The sequence below is a fragment of the Mchenga conophoros genome, linkage group LG14, assembly GCF_057382185.1.
Source record: "Mchenga conophoros isolate Kocher_MC1m ecotype Shallow Benthic linkage group LG14, M_conophoros_male_GT1.1, whole genome shotgun sequence".
Lineage (NCBI taxonomy): Eukaryota > Metazoa > Chordata > Actinopteri > Cichliformes > Cichlidae > Mchenga > Mchenga conophoros.
In genome coordinates this window covers 27,512,276-27,531,316 of record NC_140539.1, presented here as the reverse complement: position 1 = coordinate 27,531,316, position 19,041 = coordinate 27,512,276, and the positions used below count along the sequence as shown (strand labels likewise).

Here is a 19,041-nt window from a genome sequence, read left to right as displayed (position 1 = left end):
AGACACATTGTTCCACCGGTTTCAAGATAATGCCACCTGATAGCAAAGAAATCCTTCTAAGGACAAGAAATTCCATTACCCCAAACCACTGGCAGAATTTTTCACTTTGTGGAGATTATTATGGTTACTTATTTATTTATTTTGCTATGCATCCGCCAGATCTTTCATTAACTCGCTTTTTATTCACAGGTTTGAAATCCGCAACGGCAACAACCTCCGTTTGTTCCGCGTGAAAGAGCAGGATGAAGGGACGTATACCTGCACATCAGAGAACAGTGTGGGCAAGACGGAGGCTTCAGCCATGCTGCAGGTGCACGGTGAGAAGCACATCATGCATATTGTATACAAACTCACACACACACATATACACACTCACACACTTAGACATGCATAAAAAAGCTCTCAATTCAGGGCCATTTTCACGTATAAGGTAGAGTCACATGGCAGCTGCATCATGCAAAGCCTGTTCCCACTTGATGTCCAACGCTCACTGTGTTATATCAGTCCCTGTCCAGCGGTGCTGCCAGGAGCTTATGCTAAACCGTATGGATTACGCCATTTGACAGATGTTTGGTAGATGTGTGGGTTAACTCACTGCCAGAGAGCAGTCTCAATATTAATAAGACATGACTCCCCCACCTCCTCTCTTCCTGTCTCTTTATCTCCCTCCTCCCTCCTCGTCCTTTTCACTCACTCGGTGTCTTGGTTTAAATAGTCTCAGACGACTTCATCCGCTAATGCCTTTTTCAGTGTAAATGAAATCCGAACCAAGCGGTTTTCTGTTCACACTTTTCTGTTTTGTTTCTTTGTGCTTTTACATGCTATACTTTCCGTTTAGTTGCTCAGCGTTTCATCCATCTCATTAATTCTCCATCTCTCTCCGTTTCAAACTCTATCATCATTCCGGTCGGCCGGCTCTGTGAGTTCACTTTCCATCTAATTCTTCTCCACAGAAGGGCATTTATGTTGCTCATTTGTCTAGAAAAAAATATTTTCTGTATGACGTTCTTAATGGTTTTTAAAAGCAACTATAAATGCCTAATGGTGTAAATGAGTTCCTCCATTAGGTACTGACATGTTGACAACATGCCTGTTGCTGCAGTCAGGCATTAAGTAAGCCCCAGACACAGTGACTTAATGTACAGCAGATTAAGGACTCCTATCAAACACACATCTGCTGTGTTGAGAAGAGTGTAGCACCATAGTTTCTAAATCCTTCTCTCTTTTGCAGCTGGAGGAGTTCAAAATGCAGCTGAAAGGCTTTTAATTACAACTAAACTGAGGCTGAAATAACAACGTATTTGACCTCATCCATTATTACAGAGCACTTAAACTAATATTCTATCATTAGACTTAGTACTAGCAATATGTTTGGTGGCGATGCATCAAGCTTTTGACCATCAAGATCACAATTACCTTGATATTTATTGTGCTTTTGTCAAGCGCCTAATTTGGGTCAAGTTTCAAAAACAGTGTTGCCTACATTTCCCACAATACTCCTCAAACTCCAACTTTTTTATGAATTTGTTTTTTTGTGTAAGCTTCTAATTTTGGCCTTTAGTCAAGATAAGACTGATGGCATCAATATGACATCATTAGGCTTATTTTCTCAATAAATCAGGTCCAGATCAAACTCACCTTCTTATTTCTGCTTTATAAAACCCCAGTAAAGGACACACAGTACTTGCAAAAGGTACCCTTCATGTCTTTATATTTAGCTTTGAAAGAGCCAGATTTTCCTGTAATATTTTGAAAGTGGTCTTGTGCATCAGTTCTCCAGGCTTTCTGAAGGTCATTCAAGGGTTTTCTTTGGACACTGGTTGATTTTTCAATCATTTTCAGCCCAGTCCTTGGAACTGACCAAGAAAGAAGCACCTTAACACTGACCTATGAATCATTTAAGTGCAGAAAAAGACATCAAACTCAAGGAAACCAACAACATGTCTGCACAGAGATTTTGAAGAACCGATTTTAAATAGTATCTTTAGGCACTTTGCTGCTTGCAACCTGCTGCAAAAACACATTACGTCTTGTCATGTCTTTATGTGAATTTAGGAAAAATGGCAAAGATAGCAAAGACTGACAGGCATAAAATAGAATTTTTGCACCAACAAGCTGGCTGGCAACACAGTGCTGGAGATTTAAAAATAGATTTAAACCAGTTGAACTATCATGTTTCAGCTAGACAACAGTAACACACAGTTAAATCTCTAATTGGGACATAAAGCCAAGAGCTCATATTCCCAATATCCTTTCTCCCAGACGGACTACTTTGCACCAGCTGCTAGACTTCTAACTAAAACAGGACTTACAGAATTAAACTGATATACATTGCAAATCTTATTCAAAATCTACATAAAATCTTTAAAATGGTTTAGAGTCACTTTAAGACTCCATGATAAAAAACAGCCACAAGTAGCGCCAAAGTGAATATGAAATAAATGAGAGCAATCTTGTGCTATATGTGACTAACACATCAGATCTGCTGAAAGACATTATAACATCTGAAGAAAGAGAAAAAAAACTTCACAGAAAGATCATCACAACACTATAATGATAAAAGATGTTCTGCGGCTGGGAAAATGCTCTCGGTGAGAATATTAAGACACGACACAGATGACTCAGTTGTCTTGTGTATTGAGCCAAATATGCATTTGTGCGCCCTAATACAAGTGTGTGTGTGTGTGTGTGTTTGTGTGTGCAGCTACATATGCACCATATGCACTATGCAGAGATTTGTAGAGAGGATGCATCCAGGCTAGAGAAGCTTCCCATTTGGTGGGAAGTGAGAGCCAATTATTCAGGCGGGGGCAGAATGCAGTGGTCAGTGTAAATCTACAGAGGATGTGATGATGTGGATAACATGGTGATCTGACCCAAGCTGGAAATTGGCAGCTCTTCTCAGACCTTTCCCAAAATAACTCAGTAAATGTCATCAGAATGACGCTGGCTTTTGCTGCCATGATTTTCTTTCATCCCCCCCCGCCCCCCATTTTTCTCTTTAAGAGGACATGGAGGTGATTTTTCTCATTAAGGACGAGAGGGTGATAATGATGAGTATGTAGCAACAGATCAAAAAACTCAGAAGGTCAAAGAAAAGACTCTTAAATCTCACTCGTTAACAGCTAACGAGCGCTTTATCGATCCAGCTCGGGGTTAACAGCGGTTTTGGAAAATAACTAAACCGAGAGACGTTCAGTATTTCAATATCATTACGTTTTATAGATCCACTTTATTATATTACTTTATTTTACTTCACTACATTTACTTGGCAACTGTTTGCTTCCTTCCTGCTTCATTAAGCAACTTAGGTCTTCAGAGAGTTCCTCTTTGGCAGTTTCTCATCCTGGCTTCCAAATCGAATATATATTTAAAACTGGTTCAAGCAGCTACAACTGCTTAGAAGCAGTTTGTTTGCTGCTGTGAAAATAATGTGCCGAATACAGCGAATCAGCAAGTATGCGCCCTTATGGATGGCACAAAGAGTAAGAAACTACCATTTTGCTGTGTTTGCATTCCTAAGGAAAAGGGGGAAGTAAAGAAATATTGTTGCTATAGTGTTGGCGTCTTTAAAATGGTTTGCCATATTGGATTCAGAATGGTTCCTTCCCATTCAAATTAAATGAACACTTTCCCACTGATAAATTATAGAGGAGAAAATTGGGTTGGCTTTTCAGCAGAAAGGGAGCGTTCATAAAGCAGGCCATTTCATGCACAAGTATGACTTTTAATGGGTGGTCACACTCCTCCTTCTCTTCCAGTACCACCTCAGATTGCTACAAAGCCCCGAGACCAGATTGCCACCCAGGGGAGGAGCATCACCTTCCAATGCGGCACCACGGGAAACCCTCCACCTGCCATCTTCTGGCAGAAAGAGGGCAGCCAGGTAAGAGGCTGGAGCAAAGCACAAGGCGCTCTCTAATGCTAAATACTGCAGCAGCAGAGACATCCAGGACACCAAATGAGTGAATATAAATACATTTGCTCCCCTAACAAGCCCGGGCTTGCTCTTCATGAGCACTTGGCGCATTCTTTGTAAACTTTACTTCAAGTATTCTTTATCACATCAATAGTCAAGAGTTTCACACCTTCTTTGTTTAAAAGGCGAGAACGACTCACCACAATGGGAGCAGGTTTTTTTGTCTGATTTAATCTTACTTTTTCTGACACCTCTTTTTTAGAGTTGCCCACATTGATCAAGACACATTTTTCCAGGCGAAATAAGCGAGAGGCGAGCGAGATAATGCAGCACATTTGCATTTGGCTCAGAGATATGCGCAGAGACAAAGTGTTGGAAGACATTGCGTTGGCGAGAAATCTTTCTCCTGTTTGCGTGCCACTCTGGTTTTGGGGGAGTCGACAGGAGAGGGAAGAGAAAGTAGAAGAGACTGAAAGAGGGCTTCCAGGAAGCACACCAGGTGTGGAAATTGCTTCTTCAGGCCAGGATTGCAGACGAATGCTGCCCTCCTTCCACATTATTCCTGACCACAAATGCCATGTTGCTTAATGGCAGCTGGGTTCACTGACTCAGGAGTGGAGGAGAAGCTTCAGGTGTTTTCGGAAAGGTTCCACAGAGCAAACAGGAAGTTGAGCTACTGATTTTGTGAATAAGCTTCAGTCGGCAGGATAGGTTGATGCCTTGCTTGGCTGTTTGTAGGGCTTTTTGCTGTATATGTGGGATTATCTGTAGCCTTATAACCTCGGTCCCTCCACTGGAGTCTAAGCCTCTTAGAGGAAATGAAATAGATGGCTGAATGGATTGATGCATCCCTCCCCCTTGTTCCCATCCATCTCACTTACAGGAAAACAAGATGGGATAGCTATAAAATGTCAGTTTCACAGGCATCATCCCCCCCAAAAAAACAACACAACAACCAGAGTCTTTCAGGGTTTTTTCTTTTTTCAAATGTGAGATTATCATTAGAAGTTAATAGTTTGAGCCCCGGATTCGGGTGAAAACATGTAAAATAATGTGTCAAAACTAATTTGACAACAGTTTTACTTTAATGATTTATTAATTCTTTACACAATTCATCAACTAAAAGTAAGGATCCACAGCTCATCTCTGGGAGGATGTAATTAATGGAAGATGTACTAATTAGCAGTAAAAGTACAAGCAGAGCTGAGTCTGATGGGAATGTCATTAGCTTTGCAGGTTTTTATTCATTAGGCACGGCGACAAATTTCATTTTGATCTTATGGTGGTGTTGCATGAGAAGTTACAGGATCACCAAATAATAATAACTAATCTGGAGCTGCACATGAATATCTGTAATATTTTTCAGGGACTTGAGTCCATGAGTTATTCGTTTAAGGTGGGATCATAAATTCATTTTGAATTCAATTTGATTCCGTTAATTCACAACAACAGTGGCTTCGAGGCACTTTATATTGTAAAAAACAAGGACTTATAATAATACAGAGAAAACACCAACAATCCGATGACCCCCCCTATGAGCAAACACTTGGTGACCATGGGAAGGTGAAGCTCTTGAATCTTACCTGACTTAAATGTGGCCAGTGCTCCACTTCAAGGTCACCTCCATCAGCACCTCTGGGACACTTTCAAATGTGCTGCTATTTTTAGAGTTCTCCAAAATCTAAAACGTGGAGCGATATAAGTCCTGATGTGTCCAAGCCTGAATGTGGTGCACAGGGTGAGGAGTGGGATATCAGTGTGTGTGTGTTTTTTTTTTTACTTTTTTGGCAATGTTAGTGAGGTTGTCCTGGAGTGTATGAGAAGAACATTGGCAAAAGAAAAATCTGAACTGCAGTACATGCTTTTGTGCATGACTCAAAGAGAAAGAATGAAGCTTCCACAGACTGATCTAAAAATAAAACATATGCTTTTGATGAGTGGATTTCTGGGAATTTGTGATTGCGGCTGAACATAGCCTTTTAAATATGACGCTTTGGCTTTGTTTTTCAGTTTTATTTGGGTCCACATTAAAGTTTTCCTTAGACACAACCAGCCATTTCAAACAGCCAATTTGAGCTGCAGGAAATTGCGACTAAAATTGTTCTAGTCCTATTTCCTTTTCTATAAACTTACTCAAATAGCTGAGGTAAATGATTTGACAATAAAAACATTGATTTACTTTTTGCTGCATGCATTTTTCTGTTTAGATGTTGTTGTTCCCCGGCCAGCCGCCTTCCCAGTCTGGTCGTTACTCTGTTTCCATGAATGGAGAGCTGACCATCACAGATGTCCACCCTGAGGACTCGGGCTTTTATATCTGCCAGGCCATCAGTGTAGCAGGAAGTGTTCTGACCAAGGCACTGCTGGAGGTGGAGGGAGGTAAGACCTCAATAGGTACAGTTACTTTTAAACCTGAGGGGTTGATTCTTTGTTCTGCACCATCAGCTAATGAGGGGAAAACATATTAATTACTTAGTAGGTGCACAACAATGAGGCTCATGCAGACAGAGACGGTGCGCAGTTAGAGACCCCATGCTGGATGAGCAATGAATTGAAGGCTTAATGTTTTCCCACAGGCAGCTTGTAAGCACCAGATTTAAGCTTTCTTTTACTCCTTATACAGCCTATTGTTTTCTGCTTACTAAGCATCTTAAGTATTTTTACCCTTTGCTCTCCAGCTGCTGGCGACTTTATAAAGCCGTCCTTCCTGCAGACCTTTTATATGCCTTCCTAATGTTATCTGTCCATCTTGACTTTTCTGCACTGTGATCTAATTGGAACAAGGATATCACCCCTAACATAATACTCTGCCTCTTCTTCACTCAAACTGGCAGGTCCTTCAGGTCGTATCCCGCCAATCATTCGCCAAGGCCCAGCCAATCAGACCGTATCTCGGGGTGCAACGGCACAGCTCTATTGCCGTGTAAATGGAGGTACATCAGTCGAGATTTCATGGGAGAAGGACGGAGAGAGACTTCAGGGAAATACACCTCGACTGACCTTGATGGAAAATGGCACGTTGCAAATCGCAGACGTAAAGGTGTGTATGTGTTTGGGTGTGTGCGGATGAGGCATTTGTTGGAAAGGGCACGTAACAAGCGACTTCTGAAAGGCAGTTGCTCTTAAATGGAAGGAGCGGAAGGAAAGACGGAGTGTGCACGGAAAGATGGAAATTATATATAAAAAAAAAACTGTGGAGAATAAAATACCTGTGTGATCTCTGACCGTCTGTCACCTTCCCCGCAGCCCTCATAGTAACCCATTTCTTCCTCATTTCCATCAGCAATTCCATTTCTGTTTGTAAAATTAAAGTGAGTCTGAGTTAAAAAGACCAATCTCTCTAAGGCGGTGCGTATCTCTCCAGTGTAATTATGTGCTCATGCGGTGTGTAATTGTAATGTTAATGAAGGTGCTTGTTTGTAAATGCTAATGTGTTCTGCTTTGATGGAAGAGCAGTCAGAAACCCCTTTGTGCTATAACCCCACCTGGAGGTCAGCGAGCCTGTGCAGGACAGAGCAAAGGCAGCATCATTTACATTAATTGACTGGCGATAGATGATTCATCATCTAACCGGCTTTTAATTAAATCTCCTGGCTGGAATGTGCTTATTCACGTCCTCCTTCATCCTTTTTCTCAGCAGTGGTGCTCAGCTAACTTGGAGCATTAAGGTTTGGTCCGGTGCACCGCTGAGGCAGGGGAAATCTGCCATGCCAATGTGCTCAATGGAACAGAAGAGATGCATTAGTGTGGCATCAAGGGGTTGACAAAGGGGGGAAAAATGGGGACACGGAGATGATGAGTGAGGGACTAAATATATTTACCCTGCTGCTGCCCAACCCACCATCAATATTTTAGCTGTAGTTGGAGTCATCTGAAGAAGTTCACCTGCCCACAAGCTGTGCGGTCTGTGAGCCAGAGGTCAACACTGCGGTGGATGATCTCATACGGTCTGAGGATAGTTCCAGCAGACTGGCTCTCAGCCAGGACACGGCCAGAGCGAACAGCAAGCGTATCAGTGAAGCATGCAGGCACATACTGTACACTTCATAACATAAAAAGAAGGTCGGGTGGGGTGTAGTGTCGCTCGGTGACAGTTGCTTAATGTGGATGGAGTGTGCGTGGCTTGCATTTAATTGCACAAACATGGCTGCTTAATTGGGTCCAGTTTCACCTGGAGCTTAAAGGTATAAGTGCCAATTTTTACATTTTTTAAATATTTTTTAAAACGTGTTTTTGCTTTTTTGTAGCAAACCTTTAAATATGCCTTTTGAGTAATTTATTGAAGCGTAGGAGCTTAAAGCTGAACAACAGTTGCAAGCAGGTCTAGCATTTTAAATTTGTCAGCGGCATTATCGTATTTTTATCTTAACAATAATTCAAATGTCTGTGCGTGCTGTGAGAAAGGCTGGCACTTGTGACGGAGCTGAAATTTATTAAAATTATCACCTTATTCTGCAGCTGCACTCAACTCTGAAGATAATCTTTTTTTGGGTGTCTTTCACTGTGTTAACTGTGCTGGTTGCGTCTCACTGCTCTCATCAGCATCTCGCACTCGTTGTCAGTGAAAATGCACCAAATGGCAGACACCTCCAAATAAGCGTTGATGTGCTACGTAACCGATGGTTGCAGACATCACAGAGAAGCGTGTTGTATGCGTTTATAATGTCATCGCTAATATAACGACACGTATGATTTGTTTACTGCTCGCTTCTTATTTAAATGCTTTTGCAGGCTGAAGTGAGACACTTAATAGTTTCCTCACAAAAATGTCCAAAACAACTGATAGAAAGATCTGCATTTATATTTTGGTACTAATTAGACTCTAGCACAATTGCTGTAATGATTTCCAGCGGAGGGTCAGCTCACCTCGCAGAAAAACAGCACATTATGTGAGAAATACAGCATTAACAATGAAAGAATAATTATCTGGGTTTAAATGAAGCAGCCCTCTCAAGGACATTAATATTCTGTGTATAATTATAAAACTGCTCTTCACAGAGCATCGAATGGACATCATTATGAAATTTCAGTCAGGCAACTATCATTTCCAATAAATTATTGCATCAACTGAAAGAGCATATAAGTGGGCAGTTGGGGTCACCCAGGAAGTCCCGGAGACCGTGGTTTCTGCGGTTTTCGCTCATTCTTTAGTTTAGCTTTCAGTCACTTTGGTTTTTGTTCGCTGTTTGGTCAGATTTAGGCACCATCCTCTTGATCAGACTTAGGAACTGTTTGTGTTAAAAGCTCTTTGCTTGTATCGCAGGACTGAAGCCAAAGAAGAAAAAAGACTGCAGCGGTTTTGACTATGTGGCAGCATTTAACATCGTAGGAGTTACAGTGATCACACTGCTCAGTAAAAACTCTTGCTAACATCTATTAATCCTAAATAAATACATCCTACATAAGATATCTTGTTATTCTGATGTCATCAGAATTTAATCACAGTCTTTTAATAGTTGATGTCGGACACAACACAGCATATAATGCTTCTTTTGGCTGCTCCCTTATTCACAAGGGGTCATCACAGCAGGTAGCTCAGCATGTTTGATTTGGCGGATTCTAATGACAGATGCCCTTCCCCACAAGGATTTGTGTCTCCGCCCAAAATCTGATCACAGATCTTTAACTTGGTTGGCAGATGCATAAAGCGCTACTGCACTGAGCCAATGCACAAGCAATATATAATTAATCACTGCTATTTTCATCACATAAGCAAATAAACACTATTACACCAATAACAATCACTGTAGCCATTATTTATGATCATTTTGTTGTGATGCAAAACTATTAATTGCTAAAGTTGTTCTAATTAAAGCTAAAGCTACTTTCAGCTGCTCCCTCATTTGTAAGGGGTCGCCACAGCGGGTAATTCTGCATGTTTGATTTGGCAGATTTTCCCGCCAGATGCTCGTCTTGATGCGGCCCCAAAGAGAGACACAGCAACACATTAACTAAAGTTGTTTAAACTCTCGATTTATTAGCTATTAAGAACTAATGCTTTCTCAAGTGAGAGATTGTTACTGACATAAAATGTTCAGTGTAAGGTTTATGCCATCAAAATCATTCTTTTTATGTTTCTGTAATAGTTAGTCTGCCAGAACATACAAAATGACATTTTGCTAAAATATAATTACCATAATAATCTAATTATTTGGGGGGTTTTTTCAAAAAGGAGAAAATTATAGGAAAGCACATTGCTATTTATTGATTAAAATGCAAAATTACATTTATTCATTTTATTCATGAAAAGAAAAACTATATTTATAGTGGCTGAATGTTACTTTTGATTAATTTTTGACTTTGTTGGCTCAAATTTGGTAAATTAGATTCGAAATCGCATCAAAGTTAAAACTGTTTAAGTCTTTCCTTTTAAGCTGTGATGAGTTAGATAAAGAGAGGTCACTTGGAAAAAAATGAACATGATTTATTAAGATACAGAATTTGATTAACAAGCTGTGTGGCGATTAGACTCTGATAAACCATCACAGCAGGATGGTTTATCCGAACAATGATAGGAATTATGATAGGACTCCACTAGAGTATAGCTGAGGGTGAAGATGAAGATGGAGGCGTGGATGGGGCGCTGAGTGACCAGGGTGAGGTAGAGATGGGGGAGGAGGAGGTGGGCTGCAAGGGCCTGAAAGGCAGAGTGACAGAAGATCGCTGAGATTTAAAGTACGCTGACAGAGACATGATTGGCTCTTAAGAGACATGCAAGAAAATGATTGGACTAGATGGACTATAGCGATGCTGGCATTGAATTTGACACTGTGGGAAAGAGGAAGTGATGTAATAGACCCAGGAAAGCAGGCAGATGAGTGATTACTGATATTACTCACACATAAGCTTCATTATAATGTTACATTCCCCTAAAAAGGTAAAGTTACAAAAAAAGTGTTGATGAAAGAGAGATGAAGGCAAAATATGAAAGTAAAGCTTTTGATTAATAATTAAACAGACAGAGATGGACGAGCTGCTATCCAACTCAAAAGAAGAGAAACATAGCAAAGCCCAGGAGTCACTAAACAAAAGCACAAATTAAAAAGGTTAATGACCAACAACACAAACAGCTCACGAGCTTCAAAACCAAAAAAGCCTCTCTAGCACTGGAGCTCTCTTCTCTCTGGTCTTAAGTACTTTGGCTCAATAGCTGAGTAGAGTCAGTTGCACGAAAGTGGGTGGCATCTACTACTGAAGAAAGAACAAGACACAGCGCCAAGGTCAAAATCACAGCAGGCCCGTAGCAACAGTTAGAGCGTGCTGTCTGCAAGCTCCTCGCTCCCTGCAGTATTTACATGTAGCAACAGGGCAGAGATGAGTATGAATCACCCTTGGAGCTTACAGGTGGATGTTGGGGTGGTGAAGGGGTTGAAAGAGCAGGTAATGATGCGGGGTAGCAGCAGTGACACGCTACATTTACAGCTTAAACAAACCAATAAGGGAGGATGAGTTTGGTGTGTGATGTATGAAAAGCTGTGCAACTCAAGCTGCCTGAACTAGCTTGCAGGCTTAGCTTCTTTATTTTTGATTTACTTCACTACTGCTGTGGTGGATGCTATGGCTAGCTCATGCCTTATATAACTTCTTCTATGTATGAAACTGCTTTTTGACATGTCGTAAAAGTCTAGTGGAGTAGAAGCATAAAATGAAAATTAGCAGAAATTGCTGAAAAAGTGAAAGTGTTTGTGGCATTTATTGTGTTATTTTTTTTCAAGTCTGTCTCAAATGCTGACTGCTGTTTAACAGGACACGGACTCGGGTATGTACACGTGCGTGGTTTCCAGCACCACAGGAGAGTCGAGCTGGAGTGGGATGTTGACTGTCAGAGGTACTTAGACTGAAACTCGCCACAGTCTCTCTGTCTGTTACACTTCACACTCTGTCACTCCTCAACTACACCTCCTTTCCCAAGAAACTACTTAGTCTGCCAGTGTTCTTCATAGGAGCACAATCTGTAGCTTCCACAAGACAAAGTACAGTTTGAGATAAAATGTTAATCAAACTTAGCCCACTGATATGATGTAATTATGTTTTTTTTGTGTGTGTGTGTTTCTGTAATGAAAGATGGAGGTTCTTCAGTGTCCAGAGCTTCTGAGTTCATCCAGCTTCCAGGACCTCCACAGAAGCCTGTCATAACAGAGGTGACCAAAAACACAGTCACCCTCACCTGGCAGTCCAATCCCCATGAAGGCGGGGCCGCTGTCACCTCCTACATTATCGAAGCCTTCAGGTGAGTTTTCAAAACAGGAGCATACTTTAGTTTTTCAGTCTTTTGTGGACTTGTCTCAGTTTATCTGAAATTTCTAGATCACAGCAAATACAGGCTAACTATCCATCCATCCATCCATCCATCAATCCCTCCACATTAAACTAAATGCAAAAACAAAGCTCTGGTCAAATGTAAAACACGACAAAGCTTTTTAAAAATGTGTTATAGTAGTAAAGCTTATTAATAACTTTTTGCTTTGCTGTACATAGATTTAAACCCTTAATAATGGTGAATTTCCTCTGCTTAACCATTTCCACTCTCAGATCTTCTTCTTCTTGTCTCACAGACATTGTCTCTATTTGTACCCTTCACTAAATCTGGTCTGAAAAGAAACATGACTGACCAAAGTCTCTCATCATGGGTTAGATTTTCTAAAACCTCAAATCAGAGGAAAGGCAGAAATCTTTTTCACACCCAGTCCTCTTTGAAAAAAAAAAAACTGCTGAAAGGTTTTTATGCTTTTTGATGATGTTGGGGTTTTTTGTCCAGTAATGGTCACATGTTGACTTGCTGAGGTCAGGTCTATATTGAGTCAGAATGTCATTAATAGAAGATGAAGAAAGACCATGAAAAACTACTGGTGCTACCAGACGCTTTAACAAGTGTAACTGGTGAAATGTGTTTTAAAGCTCTAAATCCTTATACTGGTAGCTTTGCCTCTGCACTCCACTATAATGGATTATAGTGGTAGAAATACAGACTTTCAGCTTTAATTCAAAAGGTTTCACAAAAACTGTTTAGTAGTTACAGACATTTTCATATATAGAGTCCCCAATTTTCAGAGGCACACGATTAACTGCACTGACGAGCAGTTTCGTGGCAAAGTGAGGCCTGTTCCCTTGTTACTTCGTGGCAAATGAAGTCATGTGAAGTTCATTAAAAGTGTAATTATATTTGTATTTTCTACATTTGGCTGTAATTTTGATTATGAGGCCTGAAGAGATTTTAGTGCAAGTTAAGGCTATTACTGGATGGAACCCCACCCCCACCCACCCAAAATAAACCAATTAGAGACAGCAAAAACTTTTGGAGTGCCCAAATCCACTTCTTTTTCTTACGGCTGCTTCCTTTCGAGGTTGTCACAGCAGATAATCTCCCTCCCTGTCCCCAACAGCGCTCTGCATGTCCGTTTTACTGCATGCATAAATCTTCTTTGTGGTCTTCCTCTTCCTCCTGCATGATAGCTCCATATGCAACATCCTTTGTCAAATATATCCATTATTCCCCTCTGCACATGTCCAAACCATCTGAGCATTGCCCCTCTAACTTTGTCTTCCAACCGCTGAGGTGAGCCGAGCTGTCCCTCTGATGTACTCACTTGTCATCCCAGTCACGCCTAAGAAAAATCAACTATGCCACCTCCAGCTTGGCCTCCTGTCTCCAAATCATACATCATAGACGGTCTTATTACCATCTTGTTAACCTTCCCTTTTACACTTGCTGCTATCCATCTGTCACAAATCACTAAAGACAGCTAAAATGAGTGATGACAGAATTATTTCCATGGTTAAGAAAAAACAAAAACAAATTACAAACACTTTCGATGTGGTAGCTTTATCATTGCTGACAACCAAAAGACGCCCTCATGAATGGAAATACAAAGTTTACAACAAGGTTCAAGCCAGAGGTTAGACTGAATATTTAAAAAGACTACAAACCTTTCTAAGAAATTCAAATGAACCAGAATGAGGGGAAAAGAAAAAAATTGCAAAAGAGAGAACAGGTCACGATCCGACGTGACATCACCTGTCAAACATAGTGGAGGCAATGTCATGGGCGTGTATGGCTAACAGTGAAACTGGATCACTGATGTTTATTGATGATGTGACTGCTGACCAAAGTAGCAGGATGAATACAGGTGATGGACACAGGGCTATACTCTGTGCTCAGATTCAGGCAAATTCAAATGGAGAAATGGAAAACTCTTCAATGGCAGAGAGACCCACAAACAAGGACAAACTGAAAGGAGCTGCAGTAGAACACATATTATTTTGGTTTTTGAATTTTATCTACTTAATTTATTTATTACCGTAATATACTGTCTTCCTGACTTAAAGTTAAACAGGCAGCCTCGACTTAACTTTCCACCCTTGATAAAGGTCTCACTGTCTGACTGACTCTTCCCAGATAATGAAGTCTTCTTCATTTAGACTCATTAGACTTTGGAAATGACTCATCTCTGCCTGAGGGAGAGACACTTCTGTTACCACACGTTGCAAAGTGAAACCCACCACATCAGTGTTTAGCCGCGGCTTTTCCGAGGAGAGCCATAGCAGCCCTAACAACCAACTAGAGTCCTGAGCGAGACAGGGAGAGTGAAAGAGGAGACAATTACTGCAGTGGTCAGCTTGGCAGCTCCGTCCTGTCCTGGGGCAATGGCAGGAGGGGATGTGAGCCGAGCTGGAAGTTCACTCATTATAGAAACAGGACGGGGGGTACAGAAAAAGTGTATAGACACAAACATGCACGCACACGAGCACGCATATATTTCTTTCTGTGCAGGCAGAAAGCTCAGTCTGGCACACTTGCACACAGAGCTGATAAAAATCCATTCAGTGCTACACGCTCCAACTCCAATGAGTTGTTTGTTTTTGTGGATCAGAAGGAACAAAGAAAGAAACACTTTTATGATTGCAGTATGCCTTTTTATACCAAACATAGCAAGAGTTATGTTTTTGATTTTAAAAGGGAGGCAGTCTAGATGGAGTATTTACTACATAAATGTAGCAGTTACATTTTCCTTTTTCACTGAAAACAAAACCACAAAAAAAGGTTAAAAAAAAAAAAAGAAATGGCAAAACTGTTTCTCTGGAGAACATTTGTTGAGAAAAAAGCCACAGAAGAAAGGAGAAAAAGCTGTGACCTGCTTGATGTAATTGCCTCGCCATTTCCTCCTCCATGGAGTTGAGGAAAATGTTAAACTGCACTCATGCTGCTTGATAGTGCCCGTACCTGCACAGCATAAAGCTGTTGTATCCTCGCCGGGCTCATTCAGTAGTCATCATTATAACCTGCTGCAATTAAAGACGGAATAAAACTTTGTTAGCAAGCTGAGAGAAGCAGCTATGAGGGTTTTTTTTTTCTTCCAATGAACAGAAACTCGTGAATCCAAGAAGCGACTGGTGATTTCTTTAATTTGTTTGCTCATTCAACAGAGGCTGCTGAAACATTTCTTGTTCACGTGCCTGCTGAGCGTCAAGCGAGAAGATTGATATCTGTTCATTTAATATGGGGCTGCAGCCAGAAGAAGATTAGCACTGATTTGCATTAAGACTGTGGTGTCAGTTTTCTATTTTAGTTTTCTTTTTAGGAGATTAGAAGAAATTATTCACTGTTTTCCATTTTAAATATCACAGAGGGAGGGGGGTTGGAGCCTATCCCAGCTGTCATTGGGTGATAGTCGGGGTACTCCCTGGGTAGTCTATCATAGGATTAAAATACAGACACAGACAACCCTTCACAGCCATACTTGCAGCCAAGTTTTATTCACCGATTAACCTAACACGTGTGTCATTTTACTGTGGGAGGAAGCTGGAGTAAGCACATGCAAACCACACAGATTCAAACACAGAACCGCTTTGCTGTGAGCCATCAGTGCTAACCACTGCAGCACTGTAAAGAAATGCGCTTAAGATCCCATGTTGCCTTCAGAACTGCCTTAATTCTTCATGGCAGAGATTGAACACGGTGCTGGGAACATTCCTCTGAGACTTTGGTCCTTATTGACATGATAGCGTCACACAGTCACTGCGGAATAAATCTCCTGTTGGGTAGTGACAGTACTCAGGCAGGCTGTGGTGTTTAAACAATGTTCAGTTGGTACTAAGGGGCCACCAGCAGCAGCCTGAACCATTGATACAGTACAAGGCAGGATGATCAGTCCTGTCATGATGTTTATGTAAAATTCTGTCTCTACCATCCAAATGTTGCAGGAGAAACTGAGCCCCAGACAACACTTATCTACTCATTTTGTCCACTTTAATTTCCTGTTTTTTAGCAGTAGTGGAACCTGCTGTGGTCTTCTGCTGCTGCAGCTAATCTGCTTCGATGTTCAGAGAGGCACTTCTGCATGGTTGTAACAAGTGTTTATTTGAGTTAGTGCTGGCACCCTGGCTGTTATCCTGTGATCTCTGACATCAGCAAGATATTTTCGCGTAGAGAACTGCCGCTTACTAGATATTTTATCTTCTTCAGACCATTCCCTGAAAAACAATAGTAATCCCAGCTCGTCTGGCACCAACAAGCATACGATATTTAAGGTCACTTATATCACCTTTCTTCCTCATTCTCTTGTTTGGCTTGAACCTTAGCACATCATCTCGACCTTATCTCCATGCAGAACAGCTTTTACTTACTGCTTTGTGATTGGCTAATTGGATATTTTTAAGAATAGGTGTACTTAATAAAATAAGTGTATCTAAAGTATATCTAAAAAAAATAGATATGAAACTGCTTAAAAGAGATTTAACTTTTTTTTTTTGCATTTTTGTTATTTTTTTTCTTCTGACAAAATAATTTACCATTTAATTAAGAAGAGAAAAAAACAGCTATGGCTCATATTTATAGCTTTCTTTCTCCGGGTTATTTCTATTCTTGCTTTGAGATATCACACTTCATTTTCTTATGCTCGCAAGATTAAAAAATGTATTTACCCCTTAATGAGGGTGACTACCGTAACTGCAGTTGCCATATTTCCTAAGTATGCAAAATTCAGATCTCTCCTGACATCTCTCCTGGCTGCTCTACTTTCATCTGTCTGTGCAATTAGGGCATGAGCAGAAGAGCTGTGATCAAGCCTATTACCTTGTTATCTCATGGTAACACGACAGATAACGAGAGAGAAAAGAAGCATCTCTTGAAGCTGTTTATTGTAGTCCTCGCGCCAACTTTACATGCAGTTATCCGAACTCTTTCAGGCAGCAAACACGCTCCCGATAAAGACTTGACCTACCCTTTAAGTCATGTTCACACACTCTTGTTTTGATCTCAGTCGTTCACTCTGACAGTCAGATCTTCATCACAAGAAATTCAATTTTAATATAGTCGTTTTCTTTGACGTTATCCGTCTTGCAGCCAATCAGTGGGCAGTACCTGGCAGACCGTAGCGGACCATGTGAAGCAGGAGAGGCACACTGTTGTCGGACTCTTCCCCAACACCGTTTATCTCTTTATCGTCAGAGCAGTCAACTCGTACGGCCTCAGCGACCCCAGTCCGATCTCCGAGCCTGTCAGGACACAGGGTGAGTTACATAAGATGAAAGACAAAAAAATCCTTTTTTGATGTAATGGTTTTCATTAGATTCTTCACAGTTCAGTCTTGGTTTCAGTTTCCATGAGGCAGTATATTTTAGATACTGGATGTAGAGCTGAGGCAGAGATAATGTGCTACATGCTTTGGAAAAATAAAACTTGCTTTGCATGTGCAGTCTCAAAACTAATTGCTTTCTCAGTGTGATGCTCTTCTGCCGGGAGCAATGTTGAATTTCATCAAAAAGTTGTTCCCTGCTTTTGCTGAATTTCTGCTATTCAGCTGTTTTGTTTTCATGTTGCCAGGCTGGACTGATTAGATTTCTTTGCTGTCTTAGATGGGAGTCCGACTGAACAGGGAGTGGACCACAGACAGGTGCAGAGAGAGCTGGGAGAGGTGTCTGTCTACCTGCAGAAGCCGATGGTTCTGTCTCCTACGAGCGCCAAGATTTCTTGGAGTGTGAGATTAATACTGATGGGTTTCAAAGTCAGCTTGTAATGTGTGGAGGACAGGCTAATCTCCAAACATTAGCTTCAGAAACTCTGCTCAGCATTATATGACGCCAATAGATCAACGTGTAGAGAAACAGCTGGTTACGCTTCCCTGCTTTTGATAACTGATTTAAATGTGAGACCATGTTTTTGTGCTTTTTGTCTTCCACCTTCTTTAGGTTGCCCGTCAGTCACGGTACGTTCAGGGTTACCGTATATTTTATCGAACGATTGGCAGCTCCTGGCTGGTCCAAGATGTGGAGGCCACATCTGACTACAGTACCATCTTAGCAGATCTGCACAGTGGTACCGAGTACGAGGTCAAGATCCGGCCTTACTTCAATGAGTTACAAGGGCATGACAGCCTCATGGTTCTCCTGCGTACCTCGGAGGAGGGTAAGGAATGTGTATTAATAACCTAATCAGTAGCAAGTAATGCTAACTAGTAGTAAGCAAGTACAGTACTGTGCAAAAGTCTTAAGACACCCCACAGTTCTTTATGTTTGCACAGCAGCCAAACTCTATTGTACTTTTTCTAAGTGGTCTTGACTAATAATCCTTTCTCAAGGTCTTTCACAGTTTTTCTTTGGACATTAGCTGCTTTCTAACTCAGTCCAGTCCTTGTACCTGAGCATGTTCAGAGCTTATTAAGCCACTTATTCATTGACTCATTCAAGCATAAAAAAGGCACTGAACTCAAAGAATGAGCCATAACTTACTGTATTTTCATGCACTTGGTTATTAGCGGCCTGTTGCAAAAACCTATACAGATCTACATCAGAGGGAGAGTATCTGAAAGCTATGTCCTTATGAGACTGAAAAAAATATCCAGACCTGACATAGGACCCAGAAAATGCATCTCAACCTTCAGTTGATCGCTGAAGCCTCGTCCCAAATGGTCTCAGTGGAAGGTTGGCTGTCAAAATGCCATTTTTAAGGAAGAGAAAAAATGAGAAAAGGCTGAGCTGTGCCAAATTACACAAGAACTGAAAACCAGCGGAGACGTCTTATGGAGCAAAGAATCCAAATTTACTTTTTTTTTTTTTGTTCAAATCATCGGTTTATACAGAGGATGTCAGGAAAGAGGTTAATGTGGACAGAAATCTGTAGAGGC

The 19,041-nt window shown here is 41.0% G+C and overlaps 1 protein-coding gene across 2 annotated transcripts in view; it reads left to right on the top strand.

The window, feature by feature from the left end:
* Positions 1-19,041, top strand: part of LOC146559959 (roundabout homolog 2) — a 73,159-nt gene that overhangs the window by 39,554 nt on the left and 14,564 nt on the right. For both annotated transcript variants that reach the window (XM_085243705.1, XM_085243706.1), the window contains exons 6-14: positions 190-317; positions 3,762-3,886; positions 6,127-6,298; positions 6,754-6,959; positions 11,666-11,747; positions 11,984-12,149; positions 17,262-17,428; positions 17,774-17,895; positions 18,107-18,323. In XM_085243705.1, coding sequence (XP_085099831.1) covers positions 190-317; positions 3,762-3,886; positions 6,127-6,298; positions 6,754-6,959; positions 11,666-11,747; positions 11,984-12,149; positions 17,262-17,428; positions 17,774-17,895; positions 18,107-18,323 — 1,385 coding nt within the window. The remainder of the gene's footprint in view (positions 1-189; positions 318-3,761; positions 3,887-6,126; positions 6,299-6,753; positions 6,960-11,665; positions 11,748-11,983; positions 12,150-17,261; positions 17,429-17,773; positions 17,896-18,106; positions 18,324-19,041) is intronic.